This window comes from Falco peregrinus, chromosome Z, assembly GCF_023634155.1.
Source record: "Falco peregrinus isolate bFalPer1 chromosome Z, bFalPer1.pri, whole genome shotgun sequence".
NCBI classification, from domain to species: Eukaryota; Metazoa; Chordata; class Aves; order Falconiformes; family Falconidae; genus Falco; species Falco peregrinus.
In genome coordinates, this window is record NC_073739.1 from 77128064 (window position 1) to 77148720 (window position 20657).

General features: G+C 43.7%; 1 protein-coding gene across 9 annotated transcripts in view; it reads right to left on the reverse strand.

The window, feature by feature from the left end:
- The window catches only part of CELF4 (CUGBP Elav-like family member 4), a 720910-nt gene extending 705686 nt beyond the window's left edge, over nt 1-15224 (reverse strand). For all 9 annotated transcript variants that reach the window (XM_027784805.2, XM_027784801.2, XM_027784803.2 and 6 more), the window contains exon 1: nt 14653-15224. In XM_027784805.2, coding sequence (XP_027640606.2) covers nt 14653-14932 — 280 coding nt within the window. In that variant the 5' untranslated portion in view covers nt 14933-15224. The remainder of the gene's footprint in view (nt 1-14652) is intronic.
- Between the last annotated feature and the right edge of the window lie 5433 nt (nt 15225-20657).

Here is a 20657-nt window from a genome sequence, read left to right on the forward strand (position 1 = left end):
TTAAGTATTTAACTTGTTCTCCTCACTGTACTTTTTGCCTGTGGTTGCATCGTTACTTGCTAAATACATTAGCAAATGTTCATCAGCTTGCTCGGCAGCTTGGGGATGTTTGTGTGGTTGCCCACACACATGCACAGACGCATACATGCAGCAATTTTACGAATAAATCACAGTCACAGGGGTGAGGAGAGGGCATGTGGTACTTTATAATGGAGCAGAACAGCAAAAAAGAAAGGACATCTCCAGGATCAGAAAATAAGGGCTGTCAGAGTTTCTCTGTGCCTCTGAACGCCTGTGAGGTGGCCACTGCTGCCGATCACAGAAGGTGAGAGAAGGGGACATGAACTCAGGCTGCTTCTCCCTTGGCCTCCAAGGTGAGGAAATGTCTAATCCTTCATTACAGACAAAAAACAGGCCTAAATTATCAGCCTACATGCTCTACACCTCAAATGAGACAAGGCTTGCCAGGAGAGGTAATATCTTTTATTAGACCAACTGATACAGTTGGAAAAAAATAGACAAGCTTTCAGGCACAGAAGGAAGTCTGTCATTTTTTTCCACAGCTATATCAGCTGCACTAATAAAAGATATTACCTCTCCTTACAAATGCTGTCTCATTTATAACCTCTAGACCATCACCACTAAAGCTACAGCACGACTTCTACCTTAAATACACACAAAGCTCTTTGCAAAGCTGGATATCACAAATTCCTCTTTACACATAGCAAACTGAGGAAGAGCAAGGTCTAGGAATGGGATCTGGCAGGACAGAAAAGGTTAGTAAGAGGGCTGGGCTACAAATAGGCTCCTAATCCCTTCCTACCTAACTCTGAATGAAGAAGACTCTGATGCAGCACTACATAAGCACAAGAGCTTATTTTGCCTTCTTGCTTTAATTTGGGGTTGCTAGAGAAGGGTTCTGGAGCTGAGGGGTAGTTACGTTTCAAAACAGCAGTGAAAAATATTTTTGCAAGAAGCTGAACTGTAGTCCCAGAAGGGACTGCCAGGAATAGTTAAGAATAAGATCACGATTTTAAGAATTCAAAAGAAAATGTATGCAGATTTTTTGTTCAGGTGTGAGAAATCTGCTGCTGATTTAATGAAACAAGAAAAGTTAAAAAAAAAAAAAAAGGTGCAATTGCCTTGGTGAAATTATAGACTTACTGCACTGTTTTGTACTTTTAATCTTTGACAGCGGACAATAAGCTTTGAACCTCAAAAGAAAAAAAAAACCACCCACCTTTTCTGTCTAGTCTCAGTAGCTGATGTACGGAAATACACGTTTGTGTATCTGTGTGTGTGTGTACATTTTGCGGGTGTGGGTCTTTCCGCTACTACCCACAGCTTTTTTCTTTTGGAAAATACTCGGTCAGTATGGCTCTCTTTCCCCAAACCGTTCAGGAAAGAGTGGCAAATGGAAAGGAGAGATAGTTAATGTGGTCTGAGAGAATCAGAGTGGTGACTTGCAACATGAACCAGTGAAGTGCTCTCTACAGGGGTGACAGCCAGCAACAGCACAAGGGCAAAATGTCGGTGCAGAGATGAACTGAGGGAAGAGGAGTGTGAACAGTGATGGCGAGAGCCAGGGAAACAGGTCTGTAGTGGCAGAGGTTGGCTATGGAAAATAAACGACGCGTGAGCACAGGTAGACTGAGAAGGACATTGTGGGAAATGGATATTGAGCCTGGAGCAGTGGCTGGGGAAGGGACCTGATGCTGGGCACAGATCTGAGCCTGTGGTCCTCGCACCCATGCCTGCACCTTCCACCCAAGGAGGAAGCCTGGGAAGAAGTGATGAAGACCTGGTCTTGGATGCAAACCCAGCCAGTGAGAGCCCAGGTGCAGCATTTGGAGAGTAAGTGCAGGGGCCAGGCATGGAGAACCGAGCCTAGGGAGCGAACTGCTCGCCTGGCAGTCAGACCAATGCCTTTTGCCGGGTGGCACAGAGCAGGGTCGCTGGGCATGCTGGTGGCTCGGCTATTTCTTTATAAACTAAGAAACTGCTGCCAAGAGTCTTGTCCCTGGATTGGTGTAGGGGAGAAGGCAGGGGAGTAACACACCTATTGTGCAACTCCTTTTATGAATAAACTCATAAAATCTAATTCTACCAGCACCTGTCTGGCCTTTTTCAATGAGCCAGTCAGTAACAAATGATCATTTAACAGCACAAAGCAGCCGTTATATAGGAGAACAGATTGAGGCTAATACAACACACGTTCCCCTCCAAACAAGAACCCAACATTCTTTCTTCATTTTTTTTTTCCCCATCTGCAAACACTGTCAGTAAAGCTGAGTAAATATATAAATAATTAAACAAACAAATACTTTCCCTGCTGCCCCCGGGCCTTTGAAACTGAGACTTAGTTGGATTTCAGGCAATCAAACAGCATCACATTCACACACTCACACTGCACGCACGCTTCCTCTCCACCTTTGACAGAATATCATTGACTTGAGTGCACTGTGATGATTTCAGATAGGCTAGGGGTTAGATAATCGACTACACACACATACACACATGCACACTCCAGCTCTTCCATTTATTTCATAAAAGACATAAGCACAGATAGGATGGAAACACACACACACACACACAGAAAAAAAAAAAAAAAAAAAAAAAAAAAGAAACCAAACCCACAACACCAAAACTCCACATACGTTGCTATTGATGAACTAACTAAAACTGCAATGAAATAACAAAAAAAACCACAGGGAGACGAATTCATTTGCTTGTCAGAACTTCACTGTAGGAGACCACCTGAAACCCTGGTTTTAAATGAAAAGGTTTATAATTTAATTTTGTTGTGGCTGGATACTTGAGGTCACTGGAATCTTGTTTGTTCCCCACAATAAGCTACTTCTTGGGTAGCAGTAGTGAAAACTCCCTTCTGGAGCACCTTGCTCTGCCAAAGACGGACATGCATATCCCTGCTTAAGGATTCACATGGTGTCTGTCTGTTGTTTGTGAGGCTGGGTCACAGTCTAACTATTGACTTGAGAGAGTGTTGGGTCAGTCCTCAGCAAATGGGCGATGACTGCCAATTCCATCTGCCCATACTGAGGGCAGGAGTACACTTATCTAGAGAGAACTTGCTCTTTTCACTGACCCGGTGAAGGCAGATACCTTTGGCTTGATCCAAATCGTACTGCAAACAATAGGTTTGGATCAGGCCCTTAGAGAAGGAAGGTGGGATGAGCCCTTCATCAAATCCTTGAGCTTTGCAGCTCCCTCAGTTGCCATAACAATGAAGAGTATGTATGTGATTCACTAAAAGAAGAAAAAAAAGAAAAAAAATCAAGATCCTGAATCAGTGAATGATGATATTCCTGTAGACACAGAAATTAAAAAGGATGAATCCTACTCACACAAAGAAAACTGGCAAAATTGCTATTGACCCTTTCTTAGCAAAGCAGGGACAAATATGTATTTACAAGTGAAATGAGCAAAGCTAATTTTCCATCTCCCCACAACGTGTTTTTTTGAAAGCGTGTTTTCCTGATCTGCATTGAAAGGGGCTCTGATGTAACACACTTGTCACCAGAGATACACCAAAACCTTTACTGAGAAAAAAATAAATGTCAAATTTGTGCCATTAAATTTTCCTTCCTATGAAAAATAAAAAAAAACCCCTAAAATTAAATTAAAAAAAAATCCAACTGTCCCAATACTGCAGATGGGAAAATGAAAGATCAATAGCTCACTGGAGCCAATAAGAATCTTTCCATTCATTCAACAGGTTTCAGATCAGGCCTGAAGGCACCGAGCTTAAGTGACTCCATCAGAGAGTGATGGTGAGTAATTATCCATGCTGTGATTAGAACCCAGGCTCCTCACCGCCTGCCCTCACCTACCAGATAACGCCCTTCCTTTGAATGAAACTGCAGGCGCAGGCAGCAGTTTAAGAGGGGAAGCTCTGAGGTGTATTAGCTATCAGCAAATAATCCAGAAGGAATGGCAACGCTTGCTTTTCTTGTTTATTTATTTGTTTGTTTAATTGGATGTTAACTTATACTAAGTCATAACAGAATGTAAAACCTAGCGCCACTCCATCACCCTTACGTCCTGCAAGATCTTTACCTTCATTTCCTCCCAGTGTTTCTACAAATTGGCTTGCCTTCACCCCCTCCCCGGCTTCTCTGTCAATGACTAAACTAGGAGTTAAATTATTTGTAAGATACTCTTTTTCTTTGGTATCAAAATTGGCTGAATCCCGACTCTTGTAAATGAACATGCAGCGATGGTATGGTTTAAAAGATTTTGCCAAAGGATTTTTGTTAGTTGTCTTGCCCATTCCTCACTTCCACTCCTACCTTCCTTGTTTATTGCCAGTATCTTGAATGAGATTTCTTTTTCTTAAAAGGAAAAAAAAATCCTTAAGAAAAAAACCTAAAAGATAGAAGGAAAACAAAGAAAAAAAAATTCCAGACTCCCTCCGAATGCACAAACCAGAACAAACCCCACAGAATAGCATAACTGAATAACAATGTATCTTCATAAAAGAGGGTGAAAAATTGCATCCTCATCCATGTATTATTGAAGATGGAATACAATCAAATAAATCACTTTAAAAAGCAATTAAATACTTACAAAATAAAAATACTTGTCTTGTAAACTGACCAAAAAAAAAGGGCGTAATGAAATGCAAACCATCTTGAAACTACCACACAGAAACTGGAATGAGACACTTCACGCTGAACCATATAGCAGAAGTGAACTAGCGTACCTAGATAAGGCAGCCTATTGCTGAAGACGGAGTAGTTAGGAAATTCAGAAGGAAGCAGGTCTGTGTATCTGGATTTAGATGAGTAAGAACCTAAAGGCAGTCACATTGCATATTATCGGTCATTCCTGCCTCAAATAACTGTTTCTTGCAGAACTGTCCGTAACCTAGGGCCCAATCCAAACACTGCTGCGGGCAAAGTGGAGTTTTCCTGAAGACTTCAACAGGCTTTGGAGCAGGTTTGTAGCTGCTCTGGAAAGTGTTTTCCTGTCAATTATAGATTACACATGTCACAGAATATATGTTACTTCCACCCTCTTCCCCCCCCACCCCCCCCACCCCCCCATTTCTTAAATGCTGCTTAAGGGTGTGAAAAAATAATCTAAATCAAGCACTTGTGTTGCATTGCTGTGTAGAAAAAAAAAAGCTCTCTAGGATTAGTCCTGTTCTGATGGAGGCTGAACTGGTTGACCAAAACAATCCTAGTTGCATTGGGTTTCTCAAGCCCCTGGCTTCTCTGCAGCTGCCAGGCAAAGACCCGATCCTAGGGAAAGAGGTGTTTCATTTCCATCTGGGTCAGGCGAAATAATGGGCAAGAAATGGCACCTTGCCTGTAAGAGGCAAGAAAAGTGAGTTCGCTCTGGGTTAGCTTTTGAAGAGCTGCAAGCCACCTACTTCAATCTGCTTAGCAGAGGTATCTCCCTCTCCCCTCCTTTCCTCGCTCATGCACCATTTCAAAGAAGCGCATCTTTACCTTATTATATTATTAGAATCAATCAATAATATTAATATTACATGTGAGCAATTCTGTAAATTCTTCATAGTTCTCCTCCTTGCCTGTTAACAGCAGGTACATTATACAGTCTCTGGTTAGATTGGTCAACCAGGCTATCGATAGTCTTAATAAGCAATATCTATATTGTGACCTTTGCTCACCGAACTGAATCTCTCCTATAGGGCTGTCAGATTCCTTAAAGAAGTATTGATAAGCTCATTACTGTATTGCTACATATAATTTTAGGTGTTATTTTCACTCACCCTCAAGCATCTAGTAGCCTCATGCTTTTTTTCTTTTTTTTTTCCCTCCTAAAGTTTCGGCCCTTTTACAATTGATCAAATAGTGAATTAGAGCATTATAGAGAGGAAACATAATCAGGGGATTTCTACAAGCATACTGTGATATATCTTTTGATCTTCTGACAGCCTTCTTCCCTCTGGATCCTAGGAAAGAAGCACTGTTTTATAGGGATATTATTAGGCTGATGCTGGTTTATACATATACCTGCAAGAAGCTACCGAATCCAACAAAGATATTTGTGCGCGTTTGCAGTGAGTGATGCATATTATGTGATGCGAATCTGTCCTTAGGGACTGAAAAGGAGAGGAACTATGTGCAAATGTAAGTCTGCCCTTGCGATACGTGTGTGCATACACAGTCTCTGTGTATTATATACACAGGCATTTGAATTAAAAACAGGCCAAATATGCAGTCAGATCTCATCAGCCCAACTCTGTCTGCAAAGCTCCATTTTTATTCTGTTTGAAGAAGCTTCATGTCCAGAGTTATCTGCCCCAGCACACTGGGAAGTCAGCTGGGTTGCCTCTGGAATATTTTGGAGACTCAGAGACAAATAAACCAGAGATGGATTAATTAAGTGTGACTGTATCATTAAATTAGTATAATGAACAAACAGCTATGTATCATGTTAAACTCTGCGTATAATTCCAGGAATAGCCTGTTAAGTCACCTGCTACTTTCATGCAAGAGTGTGATTTCTGTACTGTCTTTTAGAAAGGAATTGTTTAGAGACCTGTATCAACCTGTCTGTACTGAATACATGTTTTTGTTAGTATCACATGTAATAAATGGGTGTGTGTGTGCGTGATATACAAACATGGCAGGCACACTTCTCTCTGCATATGCACTTCTCACATAAATGTTCATTCTCGGTTGCACCTTTCACACAAGCGATGTCTTTTTTATGTTTTCCAGACTGAAACAAGGAAATTATAGACCTCAACCACACAAAGGGGAAAGAATAGCCTGCGTTACAAACTGAGTCTGCACTGTACCTTGGTATATCAAACTTTAAGCAACTTTCTGGTGGGAAAATACTTTGAGGCACTTAACAGCGAAGGTGCTTGTTGCTGGCAATTGTATATCCCTGGAGGCACCAACATTGGCAACAAATCCATCTATGAAATAGTTAATGTTAAAGAATGATTGTCCATGTTCAACAGAGGAGGGAGAAATAAACAGATAAGGTGAGGTAGATCGAAATCTGCATGCCTCATTGGCTGAGTTGCCGGATATTTCTAGTGCATCTGAAAGGTTTGTTACTAAGAACCTGTTAAGTATCTTTAAACCTTTGATCTGTAGCTGGTCTTAACAAAGGTGAAAATTAATTAGAATGCATTGCAATAAAGTCACATCGTGGTCAGTTTATATATACCGTCCAAAGCTGGTTCACAGAAGTCACTGTCCATTAAAGTCTTCTTGGAGTCTGGTTCATTATCAATTTTTCCCCCTTGCTTTGATCAATATTTTTGGTTGCTTCTGCTTGACAAACTTAACACAATGTCTATATCTATATGTCTTGCCATTCATTTACATGGAATAGATGGCCATATATGATTTATTTTTAGCTACTACATATGGTCAGGCACTTTATTTGAGAGGTTTAGCTCTCTCATCCATCTTTATTTTAAGGAGCGACAATAATAAGCTTTCTCTTCCTTCAAGGGGATGTCAGTTGGATATAATGAATGCACATTAAAAGCTGCATTCACCTGTGTGTGCATTCAGGCTGTGGCTCACGGTGACAAAAGCAAACAAATGCAATATCTGTGGTGACATCCTGACTCCAGCCCACACCAGGCAATGCAGCACAAAGTGATTCGACAGCTCCTGCGATCCCCAAAATGCGATGATGTATCTCGAGGAGGCACAGGGAGAGAGAAGCCCCTAGAATATATACCCTGGCTCAGCCAGCGAAGTCGCAGTGGAAGAACAGCCATAACTTTAGCTCACCATGGTTATTATTTTTCCCTTTTTCCACTGCAGATTTTAATACATAAGGGTCAGTCTGCCATGAAAAACCCCGGCGACAGTCATACGGGCATCGGTGGAGCAGTTAAGTGAGTGAGAAATGTGGCAGAGTTCAGGCTTTTGTCAGTTCCTCAGCTTTGGTTTAGTGTTGGTTTCACTTATGGAAGGAAAGCTAAGTTAAGGGCAATCCAGTAAGCACAGAAGCTGGTAACATTAATTGCAGGTGTTGTAGTTTGCTGCATAAATCCACACTCCAGCATTTTAAAGGGAATGTGAAACGCAAAGTGCAAGCCTGCACCAGAATTTCCAAAAGTGGACTCACCGAAGCGATGGCAAAAATCTCACTGACTTCTGCCAGCAAGCAGGCAACGGGCCTTCGCTCCCTAAGTAAAATGATGCTGGGATTAATGGAACACCAGCCTCTCTGTTAAGGCTGGGATTCAACTTAGGTCACTTAACACTTCTCCTGCTTAGCACAAACCGTTACAGGGCAGAAATCAGACAGCACTTAACGCACAGGTCATGGTGAGCTCCGCAGCCTCCTGCTATTATGGAATATTATTTTAAGGCTATAGCCAATACCTACATGAGTCTTTGTGCATCTGATGCTTTTTCTCTATTTTAAACGCAGGTAAGTGGCCCAACAGCCTAGATCATCTCCCCCACTTTTTCTCCCTTGGAACCATTACTGTCTGTCGCATAAACCTGCCTGGGTTCACAGTTGATTGACGGGAGGGACAGTAACAGCTCCTTTAGTGTCGTTATGGTCTGTCAGGTCAGTGCGGCTGGTATGCATGCGCACAGGGTATGCATGATAAAAAACACCCTGACATCTTGCGGAAAAATGTGGCTGTGTATTTCCAGCTCTTAAGGCTAGGGGAGGCCTTCCTTGACCATCCAGCCCCTTCTGCCCCTTGCTCTTGACCACCGTGCATAGAAAGTCTGTCCTCTGCCCGCTCTTCCTGATGGGTGCAATCCACTTTTCCGCTGAGCACGACACTTTCCGCAACCTCACTCATTTCTTACCCTTGCAAAATTTCCAGATACCCTCTGACAACTTCCTTCAAAAAGCTATTCCATCAGCTACGTGGCTTTTATTATAGTATGCAATTTGAATCCTGTACTAAAGAAAGCCCTGCCCGTGGCACTGGCCACTGGCTGATGCAGGATACAGGACCAGATGAACCACGCTTTTCATCCAAGGTGACAAGGATCCTCAATTTTTTCCCCTACTTCAGTGCTGATGCTCCCACTCTCTTCTCACTGAATACAGGTTGGGGGGGGGGGGGGGGGGGATAAAATAAAATCAAACCAAATTGTCCCCTTGTTTCTGTTATGCTTCAGAAACGAGTAAGCTCCTGATTCACCCTTTAAAACCATGGTTTGGCCAAGTAAATACTATGAAATTTGGTTGTTGTCACTATTTTTTTTTTTAAGTAAAAGAAAAAAAGTACCTTTTTTTTCCTTCACTAAAATGCACAGAGACACCCGTATACGTAGATATTGAAGGACAAACCCAATTGTAATCCATAAATGTGTAGGAAAATAAAAGTCTAACCTGAAGAAAGGCAAGAGAAGAAACAAAAGCTCTAGAAACACAAACTTTAATTTCTTTCTTTCCTCCACGTTACGTAACTTTAAAACAAATCCATTCTTGTAAGGATGATTAGTTGATGTGGTAGTGGGGCTAGCTGAAGAACAGCTTTCAGTGCAAAACTTAACAGCCAAGCGAGAGATCCCAGAAAATTGGAGTTTGTATTGGAAATGCTGACACAACCGTAACAACAGCATCATAACTGGCTGCAGCTGCTTTTAGAAACCAGAATCCATGTCCAGACCCCTGAAAAAAAGAGTTAACATATAGCCTTCTAATTTATGAAGCAATCTGGGCTATCTGTTTGACATTATCAAAACACATACACGCTCATCTGTACGGAAGATTTTAATGTACAAGGAGTTGCTTTTTTCTGCTCTCTTCCATCAAGTTATCCAATTGCATTTTGATTGTTTTAAAGGGTTGTTCTTTAGACCTTAGGCATAAAGCCTCCTCTGTTTTATTCCAGTTTATTTGTGCATTTACCTCCCTAAAACTTGTATGGTTTACTACCATACTAAATGCTGTATGTGTTGCTTTCAGCCAGGCAAGCCTTATGTTTCAATTATGGAGGAGTTTATTCAGCACCTATATTGCGTTGTGCTTCTTTTCAACTAAATTTCCATTTCCCAAAGGCTGTATGCATAAATGTGTATACACCTCTTTTTTCTGTATGTATACAGATACAAAAATCTATACATTTATACACATATACAAATATATCATCTTAACTGAATGCTCATTTTCATTGCACCTTTGAATTTCTGAGATATCCAAAACCTTCATAAACATATTTAGACTCAACAAGGTTTTAATTTTTCTAGCATCTATCTTTGTAATCAAACAGAACAGAATGCAATGAATGGAATCCTTGTTTACCTACCCCCATGGTGTCTTAAATTTCAAAATTATTTATACTTTTGAGATGGTAAAGCAGCAAAAGAACTAAACTGTTCTTTCCATACTGCATTTTTCTAGCTGCATTGAATGCCTTCTGAGTGAGGTTCGGGTCAGGTAGGAACACCGTCCTAACCACGGTACTGCAATGGTGGGTTTCAAGGAGGGTTTGGAGTTTTGTGTCTTTTTTCCCCCGCTAAACAAGGGTTGAAAGGTTGTAGTATCTCTCAGGTCTATGGAAGGCTCTTGCCTTCCCACCGCACACTATCTCCACTCTTTAAGTGCACTCACCCGCGTGTGTTTCAGTAAATCTCAGTTAAGTGTGGAATGCTGATTTCTTCTGACTTCCTAAATAGAATATTATGGAGACCTGTGCGTTTTAAATTAAAACACATTCCAAGCCTTGGGTACAAGCAAGCTTTGATAGAAAAGGCTGTTTAAACCTTTGGGACAGTCCTATATTTAGATTACATTAATTCATAAATATTATACTAAATACCACTTAAATTGGCCTTAAATGACTTCAAAGATAATGCATTATAATATGGCTGTCCTGAGAGCACTAACCTTTATGCCTCCCAGTAACTCAGCCTTTAAGCATACTCCACTGCTAGATAAGGAGGGGAGAAGTTATGAATGAATGGCTTGCTAAATTGTTCAAGTGTGATTAGTTAACTCCGTGCGTGTGCGTATGTGTGTGTGTATGTGTGAGTGCGTGGGTGGGTCAGCTCAGCCCTGGTAGGTTCCTACCCGTGGATCTCAGCACACAGCCTCTTCCCAACCCTAGAGCAAAGTACCACAGCAGGAGCCTGTTCCTGCCCCGTGTGGAGAGAAGCGAGGATGAGGGAAATACGCAGCAGCTATGCTCGTGTCATGAAAGCTTGTTTTCTCAGGGATCTGGCAAGCCTTTCCTACCACCCCTCACACGCTGCTTCCCCCGTACCCTTTTCTCTCTGCTTGACTGTGAGAGAATTGTCCTCCCCTGCCTCTTCCCTAGTATCTGGCCTGACATCAGCCGGGGCTGCTGGTGAGAGGACGTGGGACTTCACTCTCCTTTTGTGATAGTTTTTTTTAGGAAGGGAGCATAGCCATGTACTTTATCTTCAGGCTCTTAATTCTCTATTTCCTCCTGCTATACAGGAGCACCACAATAGGATCTCTTCATAATATTTTCAAGAGCACACATCCTGTGCTCTCATTTTGATAGATTTACACCTGAAATTACTCTGGGTGCTACATTTTTACTTTAAGCTAATCCATGTCTCTTCCCTCCTTCCAACACAAACCCACCTTCTCCCTCTCCACACCCAAGGTTTGCTCTCCGTACACTTAAATAAACTACAGCTCACTATTAACCCTTCAAGGTATACCACTACCACAGCCTCATCCCCTGGATTAGGAATGAAATCAACAGAGTGATGGATCAATTAATGTATAAGCATTATGCATCACTTATGGAAAGCATCTTGGGGTTTCATATTGCCAGCCTACCCCGAGAGCCAAGTTGGACTATCTTTATGCAATTCTTCACCTATGCCTGCAAAGCAAAGCCAAAATAAGGAGATCTGAGTGAATACTATGCTTCACATGACCGCATCTAGAGAAGGGAAAAGGAAAAAAAAAAAAAAGATTAAAAATGAAATAAAGTGAAATAAAATAATAAAAAATAAGCCAAACACAATCCTCTTCCTTCAAAGCCCCATCATGCTTTTTGATTTAATAGTAATTAATCACTACTGGCAAGAAAGTAATTTTTTTCCAGGTAGCCAGAGGCACATTTTTATCAGGATTAGCTAATAAATCAGCGGCATCGCTAGAAAGGAGTTCAAACTCTTCTCGGATGTACTAAATAAAACCGATCTCTGAAACGCTGGCAACTCAGTGTCTATTGAAGCTTCACTCAAACCCTAGCCTGCGAAATAACGGTCATCATCATTTTTTCCTTCCAAAGTCCAAAACTTCTAGCAGGTTAAATATGACTGTTTCTTTCAAGAGGAACTCATGCAATTTGGTTTGATGAGGTGACAAGATTTCCCACCTGGCTTTTTTCCTAGGTTGCAGCTTTAGAACAGAAATGAAATGAAGGGAAATGAAGTTAGTATCTTGCTTAATTCAGGAATATGTGTTAAACACATCCAAGCAAGATAAATGATCCCTCTCTCACTCTCCTCTCCCTCCCTCCCTCCCCCGCTTCCTGAGTTTGTCTCTGTGAATACAAGCATACAGTAAAAGCAAAACTGAACTGAAAGGGAAAGAATTCATATCTATGAAACAGAAATTAAAGTTAGCGCATAGACTGATTAATTACAGGTTTAAGAAGAACATAATAAAAGAATAAAATCTCATCAACAAATTAAAATAACCACCCCCCAACAGAAAAATCCTTTATCGAGGTGTTAGCTCAAAGGTTTCCTCTACACTATTTGAAGTGTTTCTCTTCAGTGTGGCTTTTACTGTTGTTATTTTTATTTTACAGAAACCGCAGATAATTTTTGCAAACAAATGCGTGCACACATGATCTCAGTGGCTATTCTCACTATGGTTCATCTGTTAGATGAAACCTCCCAGGACCTTTCCATCCCTGTACTTCTTACTATTATTTTTATTGTTATTATTAATAATTATTATAGTATGGATGTCATGTTTAAATGATGCCCATTGGACCTTGATGTGGCTTCTAGGAAGCTAGTCGGAAAAGAAAGCAATGTCCGAAAGGGCTACACTGATCATCATAAATATGAGAGGGGTGTTTGGAGCAACCGGCAAGAAGGGAAGGAAGAAATATCCTATAACTTGGACTGACTCCCCGGTTCCCGAGCCCTGAATATTTTCTCTAGCCTGTACGAAACCGATACTTTTTGCTGTCAGGGTACATTTTGAGTCGCATTTCCTGAGGGTGGAAGAGAGGAGGGGAGTGAGTGGGAAGAGAACTAAACATGTTGTTAAGTTCAAGATTTACAACTCGCCAAGGCATCTAGAAAGCTGGGAAGCCAGTAATGCCATTACCCGTGACTCTCCCTTCCGGGAGTCCACCAGGCTGGAGTAGACACTGCTACTGAACCTCTCCTGTAAGATACAACTTCCACTCCCCCCGTGGCTCCCTGCAAAACCCTTTCTCCTCCTGCACTAAAAGTGGAGTCACACCCCAGTCACTTCTAGTCTGGTCTTTTCTTTTCTTTTTTTTTATAACTACATATCCAATGAAATGAACACACACACACATACACAGAACCTCAGTTAATAAAGTGGCTCACTTTGCTCCTGGGTCTCTCCTGCTCCTAAGCTGGGCTACCATGCAAATTATCTTCAACTTCCTCCCCGTGAGTCCTACTTTCCTACCCGGGGATCCGAGCATCTCTCCCCCACTACACGCACCCTCCCCCACCCCCAAAACGTAGCATTATCTAATCTGAAATGCACCTCCAGAGAGCCTAAGCTAAGCAGGGAAAGCAGTGGGCAGGGATGGAGCGAGTGAGGCATTGCATGGGGAGTATGTCTCCACTGCCTTTAAAAAAAACTAAAAAGTTCCCGAGATGGACTTTGGACACCTTAAAGTAGTGCTTGGAATATGCTTGCTAGGGGACTTCTCCCCTCTGGAACTAAACTGCCACCTGTCCCTCCCGGCTCGCTCGCTTCAACACAAACACAAACACACACCATTATTTTGTATACGCACCCCTGCCCCGTTTGAGATAGCCTTTTTTATTGTTGTTTCTAACCCTGTTCCCACGCTGAACAAGATCTAAATTAAATCCCACCCCGGAGCAACTCACTCTCCTCCACCTCTGCGCTGGATCAGACTACAAATAATAATTGTAAAAGCAGTAAAAATTAATATTTAGGGAAAAAAAAAAAAAACAAACCACGGAGCGGGGGGGAAGGGGGAGAAAGAAAAAGAAAAGGCGCCGGTGCCACATACACAACAGTTGTAAAATCGGGGCTTCCCAGCCCGGCGCAGGCAGGCGGGCAGGCACACGGGCACACACCCCTGGGTGGGCAATGCGCGGCTCCCGGCGGTGGGTACGGCACCCGCTCCCTTTCAGCACCACGGCGTGCGGACAGCTGCCCGCCAGCCCCGCCGCCCGCCCCGGCGCTCGCAAGTAGCTGCATCTCGCCCCCCGGAAAGGGGGGAAAGAAATAAAATTTACTAATAAACCGAACGGAGCTGACTCCTTTCGCTGCCTCTCCCTCTTCTCTTTCCAGGAGGGACTATTATTTCTTTCCCTGTGCCCCCATCCCCCCCAGCCTGCCGCCTCTGCCCTCCGGGCCAACCAAAAATGAAATAAAATGAAATGAAATCGAAAGGAAAGAGAGAAAGAGAGAGCCAGGAAGGGAGAGGGAACCTGCCTTCCTCTCCCCATCTCTCTCGGGAAAGTTCAGGAGGTAACTCACCTTTGTGCATGCCAGTGAACCTGTCCTTCAGCACCGTCAGTTCATAGATCTTCCCGAACTCCTCGAAGAGCGGTTTGAGGTCTTTCTCGTCCAGGTTACGGGGGATCTGCCCAATAAAGAGCTTAATGGCATCGTGGTCCTTCATTGGGATGGTGGATGGGTTTCCGGGACTATGGTTTAATCCGTTCATATGCCCGTTGGTGCTGGGGTTGCTGTGATTGCTACTCAGGCTGGTATTGTCTGGTTGTCCGTTTGCTAACGTGGCCATCTTTATATACATAGAGAAAATCTTCTTTCCTTTTTTCCCCCCTCTTCTTTTCTCTCTCCCTCCCTCTCTCCCTCTCTCTCTCTCTCTCCCTCTCTCCCTCGCTCTCGCTCCCTCTCCCTCTTTCACACACACACACACACACACACTCACACACACACACACTCCTCCCTCTCCGTCTCTCTCTCTCTCTGGGTCTGATCTGATTTTTTTTTTACATTGAAGATCTGTGTCCTTTCCGTTTAAACAGGCTGGATCGGTTCAAATTCCCAGCCAGACTAGGGGGTGGGGTGTGAGTGTGTGGATGTGTGTGTGTGCGGGGAAGGGAGGCTGGGGGTGGGGGACTGCTTTTGCCTCTACTCTGGCTAAACCCCCTCCTCCCATCCAACCACCCCCCCGTCTGTCTGCCCGGTAGAAGCTCAATGGTATCTTCCAACACAGCCCCTGGCTATAAATAGCACTAGGCGCATGGCTCTTTGAGAGACAGTCAATTTCTATTGTGCCAAGTGAGCAAAGGGGAACGGTTGCGTTTTTAGGACCAATGATGATGATTTTTTTTTTCCTTTTCCTTTTCCTTTGCAAGCCCTCCGATCAATCGTTGTCGTTATAATTTCAGTGATCATCGGGAAAGCTGCCGTTTTATTTGAGAGGGGGAAAAAACCCAAACCCAAGGTGTTCTGACTTCTTCCTATTAATATGATGTCTCTTATTTATTATTTACTCTTATTATGAATTCTCAATTGATAATAAAAGCAGTACAGACACGGACGAATCCTCGGGCTCAGAGGTTGCTTTTGCTGTTGTGGTTGTGGTGTTACAAGCTCTCTTTACTATATCTCTTCTTGTTGCATCTAAAAAAATGCATGCTCTTTACGCTTTTTTTTTTTTTAAATTATGCTGCTGATGATGACATCAAGCTAGAAAAGGCGCAAACTGTGTTATTGTAGCTCTTTGGAGGGAGACGAAAAATATTGAGATGACTTAATTTTCATGATGCCGATATTTATTTTACATACAATCAGTGCGGGCGTTATCTCCTATACTAGCTGCATGTGTGTGTGTGTGTGTGTGTGTGTATTGGAAAGCGATTGATTAGATAAGATTTTCTTGCCCGACTTCCAAGCCATCAGGATATTCTGTCTCTCTCTGATGGAAACATAAATTGTATTTTGTAGTCATCAGGGATCGGGAGTTGCTTGTCCGAACAATGCTCTCTAGACGGTGTGTACTGTATGGTGGAAATGAAATCAGCTCTGCTTTCATAGCATCTGGGGGTGGGGAGGGCAGCGAGGCTCGGATTAAGGACACAACTCCCCCTCGTCCCCCAAATAATAACAGTAATCCGGACAGTAACAAAACAAGGCTCTGCATGTTCTCAGAGCAATTTTTTGTTTCGGCTTGGCTTTTTTTTTTTTTTTTTTTTTTTTTCATCCCTTTCCCCCGGTTCCCGTGCAAGCTGCGCGGGGACGAGGTTTGGAGGAACAGCAGCAGGCGAGCCCCGGAGCAGCCTGAGAGTTACCTGGCCTGAACCCCCCCCCAACCCCCGGCCAGACTGCAGCCACACACCCCCTGGCTCTCTCCTCTACCGCGGGGGTGCTGGCAGCCCCCCTCCCCGCCCTGCCCTGGCCGCCCCCCCCCCGGGCACCGCGGGGGCTCCCAGCCATTGTTCCCGGCGCCGCTGGCTGCTCCCCGCGGCGGAGGCGGCCCCGGGGGGCGGGCTGGGAGCCGGACCCCCGGCCGCCCGTCCCCCGGGAGCGTCAGGCAGGGCGCTGGTAACACGTGTGACTGTAAACGGAAGGGGCAGCCGTGGAGGAGGGAGGTTATTACTTAAAATTTGCAACGTCCCTGCGTGTTTTATTGACCGGAATTTATTTTTATTTCTGTTTTTTTTTTAAAAAAAAAAAAAGAAAACAAACAACAAAAACAACAACAACAAAAAGGAACAAACCCACAACACCTTTGTAGCAGTTTTCACTTCATTTGGCTTTGGTTGTAATAATAGAGCAGCAAGGCAGTGTCCTGCTCCACCCTACCCCCCCCCCCCCAAAAAAAAAAAAAAAAAAAAAACCAACAAAAAAAACAACCAAAAAAACCCAAACCACCCAAAAAACCAACCCAATGCAGGTGGCTCCGCTGTTACAACTACTCCCGTGAATGCGAGCCCTCCCGTGCCTTAAAGGGGAGCCCCTGCCAGGGAAGGAGCGCGGCGGAGCCCGATCGTGGGGCGGAGGGTGGCCGGGTGCGGAGGGGTACAGCAGGGCTGCGCCCCCTCCTTGGGCGACCGACGGCCCCGCAGGGGGAGCGCGGCGGGGCGGGGGGCGGGGTCGGGCCCTGCCCCAAGGAGCCGCCCCGCCGCCGGATCCCCCCCCCGCCCCTTCCCCCGGGGCCGGCTCCGGAGGGCGACACCCGAGCAGAGCCCCCGGCAGCCCTGGCTGCTTTTTACGGCTCTTGAAATATCTTTCGCCGCTAATGGGGAGGCAGCTGCTGCCAGACGCCTCACGCCGGGCTGGTGGCAGGCACCGCGCATTGTCTGCCGTCTGACCGGGCTTGCTATTTATTGGGGTCTAAGCGCGGGGGGGATCTGCCTGCCTTCCCTTCCCGGGCATGCACTAGCAACGTTTAAAGGCTAAAGAAACGGAGACCTGACAGCCCAGGAGCTGCGGGGAGGGTAAAACCCTCAGACAGCCCCTCTCCCAAATCCCCAGCCCCGTGACTCACCTGCTTTCAAATCCTGCCTTGTGCCTTGGACTGTGATAAAAGAATAACAACAACAAAAGCTGCATGAAACAAAACCTTTCAGCACACACCACTCACCCCCCGAACCAGGACCTTAAAAATCTTGATACCCACTCTTCCTGAACCTTAAAACGGTACCCGTGATAGAGCCAGGGAGGCTCACCGAAAGAAAGACTTGTTAAACGTTTTTGAAAGAAGGAATATCCACTAGTGAAAAGTGAAACAGCATCCAGCACTGATCCATCCCAGGGATAGCTCTGTTAACACTTTGTCCCTGAGCAGGCCACTCCGCCTGCAATCACGACTTATCCCAAATGGAAGCCAATTAAAAGAATAGGGCAGTGAAAAAAAAGAGTAATTTTGTTGCTCATCAAGGGTGCCCCTTTTATAACAATATATATTTTTTAAAACTTTGTGCTGGTCCACACCCCGTTTTCACAAAGCCACAAGTATAGTCATTTAGAAATGGATGCTGTTCAAGTACAGCCCCCTGGTGCACAGGCACAGCTGTGAGGGGTGGCAGGATGAAATAATATGGACACAAATATTGCTACAAGGGCTCTGAGATGAACACAGCTGCTACTGTGGATGGAAATAAGCTATACCCCGTAAGCACCTTTACACATGTACAAGGAGCTGTACTGGATTTTAAACAGATAGAGGCAAAGGAGGAGTGAAATTGTTATCTATAAACCAGCCTTTGCTGAACAGTTCCCAAGTGAGAAATGTTCCCAGTGTAATCACAGTGGGTCCAGTCCAGTCATCCATAAGCAGGGGAGTCCACAGGAATTTTGTAAGAATAAGGTCTTTTGCAACAGTCTTCCAGTTTCTCCCAGAGAGTAAAAATTATTTATCTGCTTGGAACCAAAATAAAGCACTTTATATTACCCCCTCCATTTTTTGTTTTTGTTTTGTTTGTTTGTTTGTTTGTTGGGTTGGGTTTTTTTTGTTTGTTTTTAAATGTACCTACTTGCCACAAAAATGCAACTCTCTCCCAAAACCATTTACAGCCCCATTTGCTTCTGCTCCACACTCTGGTTAGTGTCTCTTTTTGGGGGGGCAACACAAACACTATTTATCATGGGGTAGATTGCCAGCAATTTTTAATTCTTCAGAAGAAATGCTATACCCCCGAATCAGCATAGCTGGAAAAATGCACTGGCATTGCTACACCCGCAGCAGAGAGATGCAGTGGGACCAGCCACAGGTATACACACACACACCTCGTGCAGGAAAGGGTTTGGGGACCAGGCTTTGGCTTTTAATGTGCCTTTCAAAGGGCTTGATTGATTGCTGTTAATCCTGTGAACAACTTCGGTGTTGTTAACAGGACTGCCCGCATTAGTAAAGGTGCTTGCATGCATTAGTATGCCTCTCGTCCCCATGACGTCAATAGACAGCTTTCCAATGACTTCCAGGAGGGCTGGATCAGGCCCTTGCTAGCAGCAAGTTTTTAATGAACACCGTTTGGTGCAGGGAAGAGGGGCATAGTGATACATCAGCCCTGACTGTCTTCAGTCTCCAGGAAACAAGCAAGTAAAAAAGCAGAGCAGGAATAGGCCGAAAGGTTGCTGGAGGGGGATTCTTCTGCTGAACTTCAAAACCTGGACCCGTAGCACACACAACCATCACTCACTGAATGCTATAAAATAAATGGCAGGCAACTTTTTTTCCAAATAAGTAAATAATACCTGTGATTTATTTTTTTTTTAATAGATAAAATAAATGGCAGACAAGTTTTGTTCCAAATAAATAAACTGTAAGTGTTAATTTTGTTTCTAAATAGTAATTTATCCTTCTTTAGGTCAGCCCAGATACTTTCAGATACTCTGCTAGCTTATTTTATTGAAATTTTTCCTAATAAAACATAAGACCGTTAATAGCAAAGATACACATTCCGGTTACAATTCAAAGATACAGCTCTCAGCTACTATTAAAGGGCCCGATCCTGCCAAGCTTTCTAACTCAGCTGGGACTGTTTACTTCAGCTTGTTAGGCTTTCTAGGGAGCGCTGACAGGATCAGGGCCTATTAGCCGCGTAATCAAATAAAATAATTGAGAGCTGCATGTGGGCCTCTAATACATCTAACTAAAGGAGAGGGACCACCGTCTAGTAAACTTTGAGCAAGAACCTAAGCATCAGGGGATGGACCTGATCCTGAAAACCTTAATCTGCATTGCTGTTAATCAGTCTGCTGTGGTCAGAGGGATTATTCATCTGAGGAAGGATTACTCATGTGAACATTTGCAAGATTGGTCCCTGAATTAATGCGTGAATCAGTGTGGGGTTTGGGTTTTTTTTTCCCTCTTCTTCCCCCCACCCCCACCCGCACCCCCGCCTTAGTTAGAATCAAGAAGGTTGATTGAGGAGAGAACTGAAAATCTATTTGCATCCAAAGGAGCTTAGTACAGGATTGCAGACAATGTAGGCGATGACAAAAGGTATCACTGTAATGAAAAGGGAGCTTTGTTTACGGAGGCCTTTTGTTATTAAAGTAGCACTGGTGAATTTCAGGTGGTAAAGTGAAGGCTGTATAGAAAACGGAGGTTAATAGAGGACAGAAAAATAGAAAAGACCATGTATGCATGTGTTTGCATATACGTTTAGACACAGAGTTTGTGCAGGCACATACATGCACATCCTTACATCCCTATGGATCCTATGGATTCTGCTATTTAAACAGAGCTCTCCAGAATATTCCTAGTACCCACACTGTGAACACTGTAAACATGTTGTATTAGTCCTTTGAAAAGAATATCGAGTTTATTACCTCCCCATCCCTATTCTGTAGTATGTATGTCCCTGTATATAATGAGTAATGAAAGCAGGCAAGCCTGTATTGCAGGGGCAATAATGCTTCATGTTAATATGGTCCTTTTCATCATCAAATCATTGTGCAATCAATAACAAATTAACGTTCACAGCGCCCCTCTAAGGAAGGGAGATTTCAGTTTAATAGGATCTAGTAGCGCCACCAATTACAAAGGTTGTCTGAGACTCCCT